General features: G+C 36.9%; 1 protein-coding gene across 1 annotated transcript in view; it reads left to right on the plus strand.

Annotated features, from left to right (window-relative positions):
• Serpini1 (serpin family I member 1) overlaps nucleotides 1–9,368 on the plus strand; it is an 81,683-nt gene extending 72,315 nt beyond the window's left edge. The window contains exons 7-9 of the mRNA XM_059265502.1: nucleotides 7,026–7,112; nucleotides 8,775–8,864; nucleotides 9,051–9,368. Coding sequence (XP_059121485.1) covers nucleotides 7,026–7,112; nucleotides 8,775–8,864; nucleotides 9,051–9,127 — 254 coding nt within the window. The 3' untranslated portion in view covers nucleotides 9,128–9,368. The remainder of the gene's footprint in view (nucleotides 1–7,025; nucleotides 7,113–8,774; nucleotides 8,865–9,050) is intronic.
• The last annotated feature ends 5,832 nt before the right edge of the window (nucleotides 9,369–15,200 follow it).

Raw genomic sequence — 15,200 nt, forward strand, 5'->3', positions numbered from 1 at the left:
GAAATGTTAAGAACCTATAGAACCTATAAGTCACTAGGTCATGGGTGAAAATAAAACTGCCTTCGTTTTTCCTTTGGTCCAAGCTATCTCAGCTCCTACCATTTCCTGGCAGGCTTGGGGGAGTGTACTCGGCGGCTGGGCACCCTGAGTCATTGCTTGATGTACCTGTAAGTAGAAACCCTTTAGTTCTGAGTTAGCTGTTAAAAGTAGATCTAAGACTAGACATAAGACTTTGGAAAGGGGAAGTTTAAGCTTAAATAGTACATCCACCAGGCCTTCTCAAACAGATAGTCTAGATGCTTAAGTCTGTTCTTAGAGAGTCTGGGAGGTATCTCAGATAAGATTCTTTCGTCTGCCTGGGGATGGTCCTGGCTGGATGCTGCTAATGAAGATAATTACAGAAGGGCCTGAAATTAGGGATTTTGACTGTGTCCGCTGTAGCACAGTTGGAGAAAGTTATACAAATACTTTAATTGTATAGGGAAAATTGTGCCCAATGATGGAAAAGCTACAAAGGCACATGAGAAATTCATAGCAGGAAATGGCTAATATTGAAAAGCTAATATCACCAAGACTCCTTGAGCCTTGGCTTTACCTCTGGAAGACCCTTGACTTCTTCCAGGTATTAGCTTGTCATAATCAGCTGAAATCCTACTTCATATTTTTCTTGCGGGCTGCAGCATCAGAGCAAGCTCATGCCATTGTTTATAGACAAAGCCCAGGCTCTCTAACCTCATGGTCAAAACTCTTAACACAAGACACTTTGTCTCCTGCTCCCCAGCCTCCTCATAATATACACTCCACCGAGCCATCTAGGTCATTCCTTCTGTTTCTCTCACATTGTAATTGCATTCCTGTGTCAAATGCCCTTGCCTCTTTCTTTCTCTCCTCTACTTATTCTTCCAGAACCAGCCCAGCTGTCGCTTTTGCCTGACATCCTGCTCTCCTCCTAGGCAGTTCCTTTTCCTTCAACCAGAACATGGCTTTGTTTCACACCTCTGTCTGTTACCATGTTTTTCACCTTTCACTTGGACTGTCTGTTTACACACTTGTGCCTGAGCCAAAAGCTGTTCCGAAGAAGTTACTGTGTGAGAGAGGTCATTCTGTCCTTGGAGATCAGCCTGCTGCTGGTGTGAGGTGGAAGATGAGTGAGAAGCACAGGGAGCATGGCAAAGGTTGCTGCCTGGGTTTATACGAGGCTACTTCTCACTGCTCCCCACCCGTTCTACTTCCCATGCTGGAGCCACTGGGATTTCTTTGGGTCCCTCCCTAAAGTGCTCAGTTTGAATCTGTATCCACACTTGTTTTCACCTGCACCCTTAGGTCTTCCATGGTTGGTGCCTTCATATTCACTGAGTCTCAGCTCCCATGTACTCTCCCATCTTCCCTTACTGAACATTCTTCCAAGCAGATGTTCCCTACTGCCCTGTCATCAGCCAACATACTGTCTTACGTTGTTTTCACAGATATATGAACCACATCTGGAAATCATGGCTGTTTATGGATTTGCTTTATTATTGCTCCTTTATTTATGCCCACGTGCCTTTATATGGAAGAGGTTGTTAGGTGTCCATAGTACGCCTAGTGTATACAGTAGATACTCATGACAACACAAGTGAACAATTTCTGCTTATGGAACAAAATCCATATGAAAACAAATACTGTTCTAATCAGAAAGAAGTCAGGTTCTGGGAAATTCTTCAGAAGTTATATGGGTGGGGCTGAAGGTAAAAATAGAACCACATAGAGGCCCTTTTTGTACATAGGGCTTGGCTATGATACTCTCTTCATTTTGTTATTTTAAGCCTGCCCTTGGAGATGCAGATGTCTATTTAAATTGGCTGCATTCAGAAACAGTGCCACAAAGGATACAGAGGCCAACACTTGCCCACTGACCACCATTCTGGCTCGATGTGTTTCTCATGCTCAGAGCCTTTGTGCCCCACACAATAAGTCAAGTGGAACACTTGCTCAATAAATATTTGCTTAGCCACTGAATGAATGCTTTAGTACTTTGCCCTGCTTTCTCCCCAAGAGTTTGGTTTTCTGCCCAGCTCCTCTCTGGGTAGCCTAGGGTTTTCTGGCTGGTTCTCATCTTATGCACTGTAAAAAGTCTGGGTTCCAGCTGCCTGGAGGAAAGTAGAACCAACCATTGAGCAGCAGTGCCTGCAGCGGCCAGAAGAGAATGCTTGGGGCCCATGTGCAGATGAAACAAAACAAAACACAAAAACAAGCAAGGAAAGAAAGAATGCCTTTAGAAAGAAAGAAAGAAAGAAAGAAGAAAGAAAGAAAGAAAGAAAGAAAGAAAGAAAGAAAGAAAGAAAGGAAGAAAGAAAGAAAGAAAGAAGAAAGAAAAGAAAGCAACATTTGTAGACTAAGGAATACAGTGCTTGACACCCAAGCACCAAGTTCAGTTCCTAGAAGGTACATTAAAAAGTCAGGCTGGCAGGGCTGAGGTGGTGGGGTTCACTTTTTAGGCCCAGGTGTTTGCCGGAAGGTAGGAGTGCTCAGATGAATGAATGGCATAGCCATTGCCTTAAGGAAGGTGGCAGTCCAGGAGGACAGACATTAATGCAGGTGTAATAAATTAGAAAGACTTCATAGAATCAGGTTTTGGGTCCATGGGAAAAGAATGGTCAGATCTAATTGAAAGGTACAGGATCAGAAAAGCAAGAGAAGTCTCCTGGGGTAGAAGCTGAGCTTTAGGAGTATGGAGGCTGAGGGAGGATCTGGCGAGGCAAAACAGGAGTGAAGCTGGAGCATTTTTTAACTCAGATGACAAGAAGCACAGAGTGCAGGATGGAGAGTGTGGAGTGAATGATGGAGAGGCTTCCTGTGGAGGGGCTAGGACTTATACAAGTATCAAATACCCTGAAGGTGGGGCAGCAGGCTGAGGAACAGAGGGGAGGAGCCGTGCTCAGCAGAGTCCTGGGATAAATCATCCTGTGACTAGTGTAGGCAGTACAAGCCTTCCATCACCTAGCTCTGACATACTGTGACAGCCACTGCAACTGTGTAAACGTTCATTTATATAGGTCAATGGTTTAATTTGAAGTTTTATTTTCAGCTGATATAAATAATAAAAAAACTGCATTTTAATGGTGTACCATGTAACATTTCAAGTACACATATGCACTGTATAAAATTTTAAAAATCTAAATTACACTCATTTATTTATTTTCAGGAAGGGGCATGCACATTTCACAGTATGTATGAGAAAGTCAGAGAATAACCTATGAGTCAGTTTTCTCCTTCCATCATGTGTGTTCTGGAGATTGAACTTAGGGCTTGGGAGGCAAGCACCTTTACCCACTGAGCCATTCTGCCAACCCTAAAATATTTTAAAATGAATTTTTATTTATTATTTCTGTGCATATGTATGTGGGTGCACGTGCCATGATGGAACAACTAGGTGAGGCCACTTGTCTTCTTCCACCTTTATGAGTTCCAGAGAGTCAACTCAAGTCATCAAGCTTACACTGCAAATCACTTTACCATTTGGGCCATCTGGACGACACTTGACTAATATTTAAATCAGGCTAAACACATCTATCTCCTTTAACATTTATTCACTTATGGTAAAAGAGCAATTCAGAAATGCTTTAGTGTAGTCACATTATCATCTGCAGTTAATAATCATAACTTCTTACTCCTACTTAACTGTAAGGTACTGTCCATTGATCAGTCTTTCCCTATTACTCCAACACTTGGACAAAGGCCACATGTAAAGGGGTCATGTTTTTCCTATTTCCAGGTGTCTAATTCAGAAGTTAGGACAGGTCTAAGAGCTACTTCGGGCAGTTTCATCTCTGCAAACTGACATGGCTGGATGATCATTCCATGTCTTTGTAAACTCCCTTTTAGAGTATTTAAGTGGGGCTTAGCTGGCAAGCTGGGCATCCGTTGTCCCAAGGAACCAAGTTCAACTGCTTTTGCATTCAGGGCCATAATTGTGTCTTGATTTGTGACCTTCTATTAACCGACAGAGTGAAGATAAAAAGCATCAGGGTTTGAAAATAGTTCTCAGTTGATTGCTAACTTCTTCCTTTATTTCACTGCCTTTGGAGTCATGTATTTGTTTCACCAACTGAAGATACCTGATTAATCAAATGCTTTATATTTTCCTCCCTGTTAAATAAAAATAAAAGAATTCTTGGGTTTTGAGAGAGCTAACTATACTTGATGTTCACTTATAAATTTTGGCTGCATTTTATTTTTCTTTTAGTCATCAAATATATTTTGTAAGAAAACAGAAGCAATGAGCTATTTAATAATGTGATAATTATTACTGATACCAAATATAACCTAAGGAAATGTATCCATATTAGAAGTATATTCACAGATGCCATTGTTGGTTACCATGGTGATTATTCAAAATAATCAGGTGCTGTTTACCAGATGTACCAAAATGTTGGTGAATATTGTTCTCCATGTATAGAAGATAATTGTGTGTTTTTGAAAACTTCAAGGAAAATGTATGTTGTTTTAGGTCAAAGTTAATTATAAGTTATTCAACGGTATAATAGTAAGTCAACTGTGATTTTTTCTGTATGCATGCATTTGTGTGTGTGCGTGTGTGTGTGTGTGTGTGTGTATCAGGTGTATATGTGTATATGTGTGTTTGGGTACACATGTATACAGGTGCATGTAGAGATCAGAGGTCAACACCAGGTATCTCCCTCAAATCTTCTCTGCCTTATTTGTTTGAGACAGAGTCTCTCACTAACTGGGCTAGACTAGCTGGTTACAAAGGCCCAATGATCTTCCTGTCTCTGCCCTTCCACCATGGCTGCCTTTTCAAGTAGGTAGTTGGGATCTGAATACAGGTCCTCAAGCTTTTGTGGCAGACAATTTACCAATGTAGCCCTCTACCCAGCCATTGGATTGTGGCTTCTACAAATGGTGCTGGACATCAACAATACAGTTATTGATCTGAAATTTAGAATAGACTTCTTAGAATTGAAGAAAAGGAAAGAACTTTGTGGAGTAGAACACACTCGAGAACCTTTTATCTTGCTGTCTGTGTTTCTCCTTTTTCAAAAGTACTCGGGATGCATTTTATGGTTCTTTTGTTTTCATCTCTGGGAACAGTTGAACTCAAGACTAGAAGACATTTATTGTTTGCTAGGTCTTCCACAGCAAAGTATAACAGACTGTGGGACTTAGTCTTCCCCAGGGAAGAACTCCCAAGTTGGTTTTCAAATACCCAGTGGTAAGCCTTAAACTCACATTTATACAGGTAACATTATACAGACCGAGCAGGTTATATTTATGTATTTTAGAATATATATATATATATATATATATATATATATATATATACACATATGTGTGTATGTGTGTTATATGTGTAACAATTTTAAAAAGTCATGAATCTGAGAGAGAGCAAGGGGAGTATATGGGAGGCTTGGAGGAAGGAAAGGACAAGAAAAATGATATATTTTAATTTTAATAAAAAGATTTATTGAAACTTAGAAATTCATGTTCCCACTAGCTCTACAGCTAACAGTGTTGACAGAATTGGCATTTTCTGAGGTCTAGTTCCTTGGCTTACAGATGACAGTTTCTTTATTCATCTTCACATATACACTAGTTAAGTCTCTCCAGAGACATAGGACATGTGTGTGCACATATGTGTATGTCCAAATAATACATATTTTATGTGTTTATAGATAGATATTTTTACATGTGTATAGTATATGATAGTTAGATGGCTACATAGATACAAATTTTAGATAGATGGATGGATAGATAGATAGATAGACAGACAGATAAATAGATGGAAAGATAGATAGATAGATAGATAGATAGATAGATAGATAGATAGATAGATAGATAGATAGATTTCTTTTAAGGAATTGGCTTACATATTGCCAAGGCTTTGGAAATGAAAATTCTACAGAGCAGACATCCAAGGAAGAGTCATAGCTGAGTCCAAAGCGATTTGCTGATTGAATTCTTCCTTGCTTAGAAGAGATGTCTTTGTTGTAATACAGCTTCTTCAGCTGATTGGATGAGGCCTACCCACCCTGGGAAAGCAATCTGCTTTACTCAAAATCCACTAATTTAAATGTTAATCTCATCCAAAAACATGCTCAAAGAAACATCCAGAATGTGTGTTCAAGTGTCTAAGTAGTAAAGCTTGAACAAATTGACACATGAAACTAAACACTTCATCTCTGTTTTTCTCTGTAGCTATCTCAGTTCAAATTCCACTTGAGTGGAGACCAGTCATATTTTATGAGAATCCTCCACAGCGACTTGATTTTAAAACCCCATTTTTCAATATAATCATGTACTGAAGTCCTGGGGGTTAGAACCTGAGCAAATGAATGTTTAGGGATCATAAATCTGCCCCAAATAGCATTAATTTCAAAGTAAGCTGAAAGGAAACTCAATGTAAAAAATGTTCTTCCTTTTACTAGAAAGGTATTTTTAATATAATCTTGGAGTGATGTATTTGCAAGCACTCAGATAAGCCAGTAAACCAGACTAGAATGCATATATATATATTCCTTTTTTTACATTTCTAAAGGCAAGAAGTCAATTTTATTTTACCATGTTAACATCATCTATATTATTATAAAAATTATTGATTAGGTTTAAGAAAAGAATATTCTTATTTCTGGATCTTCACCATTTTTCATTGTGAACTTTTCATTTCAAAATAGAGGGCAACAGGAAACATTTTTATCTTGAATTATGAAATCACTTGAGGTCATTATTAAAAACAGAGTTTCTGCTCTCCTACTGCTGAGCAATATAAGAAATAAGTAATGGAAAAAAGAGAAATATACACTGTAAAATTACTGAAGAAAAGATAGAGGTAAATTAGCAAGTGGTTATAAAATGAGGACAAATTTGAAATGATACCATTACTAGTTCCCCCATGCCTTAAGTAAAATCCGGCATTATATTGCCTTTTTTATCAGTATCTTGGTTTCTCAGAGCTTTCAAACTCACTTGCCCAAGGGGTCAAATGTGTCTCTCTGTCTGGTGCTAATGATCTCATTTCTTCTTTTCAGATAAGAAAGAGCTGTTTCTCTCCAAAATTGTTCACAAGTCCTTCATTGAGGTTAACGAAGAAGGGTCAGAAGCAGCTGCAGCCTCCGGTACATACTGAGTCATTTTCTGAACTCTTCTTACTTCTTCCAGATTTCTGTCTTTAAACAGTCTTAGGTAGAAACAGAGAGCCTTTTCTGAAACTGCAACCAAGGACACCAGTCTATTCCGAGTCAGAAGTCAAGCAAAAACTAAAGCAGTCAGAACATTTTCAATAGAATGTGAAGTGTGTCATAGGTCCATGCCTACTGTCCTAGTGAGGACATCACATGGTGGCAGCTCTAAGAGATGACCCCCTGCCACTGTTGCATAAATATTATTAATATTTGCCTACTGTGTATTCAAACATTTTTTTCCTTCCCAATTATTCTTGGAAGTTATTCTTTATTTTTGTCTGTGGAAAGTTGGTTTTGAAAAATTACATGCACAAACAAGAATTGATAGTCATAAAAATGCTTTTAAGTATTTTTAAATAATAATGGTCATGAGATAATAATTTTAAATTAGCAAATTTTTAAATGGACATATATTCCATTTCCAGATTACAATAGTTAATTGTCCTTCATTATTTTTTGTGTGTGATGAATACAGGTTCCTATGTACATCCGTATATGCGTGTATGTTTGTGTGTATGGGGGGGGAGGTGTTTGTAAATCAGAGGTCGGTATCTGGTGTCTTTCTAAATAATTCTCCATCTCATTTCCTTGAGATAATTTTTGTCACTGAATCTCAAGCTTACCAGTTCGGTTAGACTAGCTGGTCAATAAACCTCAGAGAACCATTCTCCTTTTCCAGCACTGTAAGTAAAGTGTAGCCCAACCCACCATGCCTAGCTTTTTATATGGATGCAGAAAACCTGAACTCGGGTCTTCTTGGTTGTAGGGTAGGAACTTGGCTGACTGAGCCTTCTCCCCAGCCCCACCCTTGATTATTTTGATGGTTGTGATTTCCCTAGATAACCAAGAATGACTTTACCATTTGCATTTCCTGTGTCCTCCTGCTGGTTTAGGATTGCTTCCATTGCATACTGAACAGATGAGACCAAATTTAATAAACTTTCTGTTACCTGGTCATATATTAGTTAACTGACGTATATTACTTCTGACCTTATCAGTGATAACAATACTTTCAAAGGGAAAGGCAAACAGTCTTAGGTTATCAAAACAGATTAAAATCTCCAGATAACTAAGCAGACTATAGCAAATGAGAACTTGGGAAACTGAATACCCAGCTTCCTGCAGAGTTTTCATTTATCATTTCAGCCTGGTCATTACTGGAACCCTACCGAACTGCAAGGCACAACACTTACTACAGGCAACAGAAATAACCTGAAAATATGAAAGACTGCCTTCACTTTGACAATTTTTTCTTTCTTTTTCTCCTTCTCTTAGTTGAAAAGGCAGTTTGACTAAAACACAAATATTTGTCTTAGACTAAGGATAACATTTTGACACCAGGCAGAGTAAACCACTCTACTATTTTTGATGGTTTAGAGGGAAGAAATGACTTGTATATGTGTTGTGTTTTTTTTCTTTAAAATATCGAGTATAAATATTAACACTTTTAAAATATTTCTGTCATTAAACCCGTGTTTTCTGTAGATTATTGCTTTTTCATTAAGTGAATAGACATAGATTGTTTTGAATAATTCTCATGAGTCTTGAGTCTTTTCACATTCACAGACATGTAATTACTTTCTCTATGAACCATAGGAATGATTGCAATTAGCAGGATGGCTGTGCTGTACCCCCAGGTTATTGTCGACCATCCATTTTTCTTTCTTATCAAGATGAGGAGAACTGGTGAGTGTGTCATGTGAACATCTTATTGCATAAGCCACAAAGAAGCTTTCTGTTTTAAAATGATATATATTTTTCACATTGTTTCCAATGTTCTTATGCTTTTAAAAAATCCAAATAATGTATATTTTTTAAGTATCTGATTGTTTTGTTCTCTCTCCTCTTTCATTCACTTCCAAACCAATGCAGGTAGAATCTTATTCATGGGACGAGTCATGCACCCGGAAACAATGAACACAAGTGGACATGATTTTGAGGAACTTTAAATGATGACGTTTGAGTGAAAAAGGAAGCAGTAATAAAGCACATTATGTTTGCAATTGGTATATATTTAGGATTTTTGTTTTAGAGGATTACTTAAGGTGATATTTAGAATAGTTCTGGATAGAAGTAATACATGTGACCTATCAGTCAGCCTGTCAAGAAATGTTATCAGTATTAAGGTTATGGTCCTGTTATGTTATTGTGTCTGTTGTGCTGTTGTTTAAAATAAAAGTATATATCGAACCTGTGAACAACTTTTTCATTTTGGAGGTAGCTGTAGTCTGCACACCACTGTAGCTGAGATTTGGAAACTATGTTGTTTCTTTAGGAATTGTAGTAAAATGATCCTACAACGTAAAATGTAGAAACTGCTATTTCTGAGTTTCTTTATAATCATGCAGAATCAACATCAGAGTGAGCAGCATACATGTACATAATAAGCAATAATGTGGAGACAAATAAGTCACAAAAATTGGAATCATCATTTACCATAGAGCTTCATAATAAAATTGTTAGGAGAAAAATTGGGATATGTAAAGCCTATAGATGTTACTGACTTGTGTGTATACTGTAATTTGTACTTTAAATTTATTAGAGTATACCTGTTATATTTACTTTTAAGAGTTTGCTATGAATCTGTATGCCACATGACTCTAGAAACAAGCTCAAGTATCTTATTACCCACTCTCGATGGCATCAAGAGGCCCCATGAAGGGATTGTCTTGTACCATTTAAGTTTAAGTGATGTTTTTGATGTTCATACAAAGATGAAATCACTCAGTGACACATTTCCTAGAATATATCCACGACATCAAGTGTTAGGTACATTGATGTACCAGTACCTAGATGTTTTGACTTTATAGAAAAATTGCTGGTCAGTGCAACATACGGAACACAAACTTAGTGTTTGATGCTGTCGCCTGTTCACTTATTACAAAGACAGATTCTTATCCAGGATGTCTAAGGTAGAATGGGGACCATACCTTTCTAACAAGCTTCCAAATTGTACCCTAGTTGTTTGACCATGGGCTTTGCTGTTTGTCACTTGGGTAGCAAAATTCTACTTAATGTAAGCATTACATTTTGATATTCATAATAAGTAAATGGAAAAACTATCATTTTCACTGACTGCACTTAGACGGAATCACGGTGGAGGCAGGATGTAATCTGCATTAATAACACAATGCCCTTGTCAAGAACTGGTATGACTCTAAAATTGTTTTCTAGTACATACTACAGATAAATGAGATTCTTCTGTATATTACAACACTTGAAATACAGCCTTTAAAAGTATGGAGACATTTATAGGCCATACCCATGAAGGAATTTATGAATATCCAAGGACAGAGTACTTAACACTGAATCTTTTGCAGCTTATATTTTCAGGAGACTTGCAGTTTATTCATAAATCTTCATGTTATTGTAAACTAGTGCTCTTGTTTTCATTTATAATTTATTTAGCTGGGATGGCTGATGTTGATCCAATGTTCACATTCTGAGCTAAGACAGTAATTATCACTGTATCCTTCTTGTGATTATTACACACATGACTATACCTATATGTTCACCAGTTAACTAAATGTATTGCCTGTAAGGAGGAATAAACATCATTATTCAATCATATGATTCTACAAAGTCCCAAATGCTATTTTTATCAACAAATGTATGATTAAGTTGTACTACTTGGAATATTTATCTTAAAATATTTCAATATAAGGTGTTACTTAATTAAAAGTAGATGTTCCCATGCTGATGGAAAGCTTAGAAATAATACTTTACATTAACAAGCTTTTATTTTTATTAATTTAGTATTTCTCTCTCTCTCTCTCTCTCTCTCTCTCTCTCTCTCTCTCTCTCTCTCTCTCTCTCTGTGTGTGTGTGTGTGTGTGTGTGTGTGTGTGTGTGTGTGTGTGTGTTTAAAAGAGAACAGGCATTCATATGCCACAGTTTGTATGTGGAGGTCAGAGGACAAATTTGGGGAGTTGGTTGCCCCTTTGCACCTTGGGATACCAGACTCACACTCGAGTTGTCAGGATTGTACAAGAAGGACTTGTATTCCCTGGGCCATTTCACTGGCCCTCAAGGTTTTTTATTGTTCTCATTTTGCTTTCAATTTCTTCAGTAATTCTCTCTCTCTCTCTCTCTCTCTCTCTCTCTCTCTCTCTCTCTCTCTCTCTCTCTGGTTTTTTCGAGATAGGGTTTCTCTGTGTAGTTTTGGTGCCTGTCCTGGATCTCACTCTGTAGACCAGGCGGGCCTCGAACTCACAGAGATCCACCTGGCTCTGACTCCCAAGTGCTGGGATTAAAGGCACATGCCACCACCACCCAGCTAGTTTTCTTTCTCTTGAAAAAGTAACAATGCATAGTTCCTAGTTGTTTCATTTTTTTTTACAATGGATAATTACTATAAGTGTGTGTGCACGCACACACAAACATTCACACACAATCCCACACACACCATGTACAGAAAAGATTTTTGTTCTATGAAATTATATTTTGAAGGAAAACCATCATTCTGAATATTTTGATATTAACTGAAATTCTTATTTTAGTTGTGTGCATGAAACAGACTGCACTGAATAATTATAGACAATATAATCCTACATCCTTTAATTTCACCATTATGACCAAACAAATATTAAAATAGGTATTATGTGTTTATTTGAATACCAAAAATATTTATTTTATAAGACACTGAAAATAAAAAGAAAATACAGTAACAGCATACTTCATTCTCATTAAATATGCATGTTATATATAATACAATTCACTGATTTTTGATATATAATCAGTTTCTTGAATTTTTAATGGTAGTCATTTTTTTCTATTTGAAATCCTGTCTTATTTTTCCTCTAAAAATAGAGTAGTGGCAGAATTTCACTTAATAGCTGAAGGCAAGTTAAACCAGTTGAAACTTGTCTTTGTGAAGTTTACAATCTTGAGCAAAGATAAAATACAATTTCAAAAATAAAAGAAATAATAGGAAAAATATTGTTGGTGAAAACTCTGCAACTTTGGCCTACTCTCAGAGTCTCATGACATCAATGGTCCATTATAAAGGGGATCTTCTAAAAGCAGACACAGTGCAAGATTCTTCAGTTCAATGATTATTCTGAAGAATGTCCTAAGGTAGAGACTCAAGGAAACATCCTACCAAGGTCCTAAGGTTGCTAGTAGCTTCCAGGAAGCCTAAATGGCCTATTAATATTCTTGTGCACATTAAAAAATGCTTGTAAACACACTTAGAAGTAATATTATACAGACTGAGCAGGTTGTGCTTAGGAATATGTATGTATATAAATATGCATATATTCATCCAATAAGAATCAATGAAAAAAGAGGCCAAGAATTTGAAAGAGAGCAAGGAAAGGGTATATAGGAGAGTTTGGAGGGAGGAGAAGAAAGGGAGAAATTAAGTAATTATAATCTCAAAATAAAATGTTGGAATAAACTTAAGACAAATCTCTCCTCGACTGGAGCATAGAATTATAAGGGATTTCCAGATTTAGGTAACAGTGGGTCCAAAGTAACGTAGCTCAGTTATTTGTCTCTAGACAATAACTGAATCATTAACGGTGTGTGATTTCAGGACAGGGCGTCATAAAGGAGCAAAGAGAAAGTAGGCAAACTTAAGAGTAAGCAGTCACAAGGTTCTACTATTTGATTTCTGGTCTACTTACATGCTATGTATTATTAAAAAGATTTAGCTATTTTCCTTCTTTAAAATTTAACCAGTAAATCATTCCATTACACTCTTGTTAGGTTTTGTGTCTTAATGGGTGTGTGTAGATATGTGTATCTCAGTATATGTCTCAGTGTGTGTGTCTCGATGTGTCTTAGTGTATCTCAATGTATGTGTGTCTCAGTGTATGTATATCAGTGTAAGAGTGTATCTATGTATGTATGTGTGTGTGTGTGTGTGTGTGTGTGTGTGTGTGTGTCAGTTTGTATTTCAGTGTGTATGTCATCTTTTTATTTTCTTTTCCTATTTGTGTTTGTTTTAACAGGTTACTCTCTGCATTGGAGATTTGTCTGCTCAATGTGTCTGTAAATGTTGTTCACTGGGGAGTCATTTGCTGCTCCATCAGGATGCTGATGGTATTTACTCCAGAGTTTAGGGAAACCCCTTTAGAAAAAAGAATATTTTTATGACATGAAACTCATTCATGTCCAGACTGTGCTCTGAAAATCACTTTCTGATCAAAATTTTTAATGTTTTAAATATAGTAGGAAATTTGCCAGTTTTAAAAACATGTAAACTAAGGTTTAGAACAATTACCTGCATATGTCATAGGAAGCTACATAATTGAATGGGATTAAGTGATAGTCTAATCATATTGCACTATTTGACAAATACAAGTGTCTGGTTTATATGTGAATAAAAATGTTTTGAATTGCTATGGTTTAAAAGAGTTACATACACCGAAAGTTGGTCATTTTATGTATGGTTCTTTGGCTTTTAATATATGTAAATCCACGTCATTTTTACAATCAAAATACCTGTCTCCCTTCTCCTCACACTGCCCCTTCATGGTCATAAGGCAGGCAAGCATAGGAGACAGATTAGCTTGGTAACCCCATTTGAATGTGAGTTATGTATGCACTTACACACCTTCGTAATAATGCACTCCACAGCTTAGTTCCTTTACCTGCATTTCCATCACCCTGACTCCAACAAGGAGCCTAGCAACCTTGAAACCTACCAAACTCCCATCTCGATCAGGCCACACATATTCCGGTCTTTGAACAAGTTTCCCCACAGCTGGTAACAATCAGTTTAAGACTGTTTCCGTTCAAAGAGTTCCCAACTGTATTCCCTTATTCACTTTGAGGAATAGAAGAGACGATCTGAACTGAACTAATTCAGGGTATCCTGTGTAGTAATGTGAAACTTGGTCCTTTAGTGATCTTTTGGAGGGAATCCATATTACTATCTTATGCCTGTGCACAATTAGGCATATGTATGATTAAAATCATAGGCATTATGGAAAGGGCTATTCACAAAATAGAAATGATGATATAACCTAATCTGTCAATCAAAATAGAGAATTACCCAAACTAGGCCTCTTAGTAGATAGCCTCTCCTTCTCTTGAAGTCCATAAAAAATACCATAGGGTACGCTGGGCCCCTTGAGTACTCTCACTAATGTGACCCTCTGTCAACCTTAATAGTATGTCCCTTTATAACCTGCACACTTTCTTCACTCCGAGTCAAACTGTCTTGCTTGTTTTGCACATCTACATGAGCTCCTCTTTTCAATTCTTTGGATAAGAGGCCAAAACCATGGAAACATTAGACACTGTCACCCGCAACAGTCACATCAACTCTGCCTGTGTCTTCCAGCAGCCATTTGTTTGCTCTTTGTTTCTACAATTTTGTCTTCTCCTGATCATACGAACATAATAATACAGAAGATAAAGTTTCAAGATGTTGCATTATTCAGCTGTGACATGTTTGGGATTCATCCAACTTTTCCATTCAAGTTATATGTTCTTGGTTTTTAGGGCAGAATCGATCCACTGTATATGTATTCCATGATTTATTTATCTGATAACACATTAATATTATCTGTGTCATTGCTAATTGTTGGCAGTTATAAATAGTACTGTTGTAAAAACTCATGTGAAGATTAGTGTGAACTTTTATAAAAACATTTTTACCAAGTCTGAATGATAAAAATATAACACAGAATAAGGATTACTGAATCATTTAACAATATTATGCTTATAAGAAGTTGCCTAAGTGCACATAGTAGCTGCACCATTCTTCATCTTCCAGTTGATCTCTGTTTGTGTCAGCACTTTCTAGTGTCAGGTTGTACAAACACTTACATGTGCTGACATGTCTTTGTGTATATGTTGGCCAACCTGAAATTTGTAGTGGTTTCTAATTGTGATTTCAACTAATTTATCCCTAATACTTGATTTCTATATTTGGACATATTATGTACTTTTTACATCTATGCCTCTTCGCTGGTATTTGTTAAAATCTTTGGTTTATGACCTTTATTTGATTTTTTTTCTTTTTTCTTATTTGCCTTCAAAAATTCTTTTATAGTTTCAGTCCTTTGTCAA

This window comes from Peromyscus eremicus, chromosome 6 (genome assembly GCF_949786415.1).
Source record: "Peromyscus eremicus chromosome 6, PerEre_H2_v1, whole genome shotgun sequence".
In the NCBI taxonomy this organism is placed as follows: domain Eukaryota; kingdom Metazoa; phylum Chordata; class Mammalia; order Rodentia; family Cricetidae; genus Peromyscus; species Peromyscus eremicus.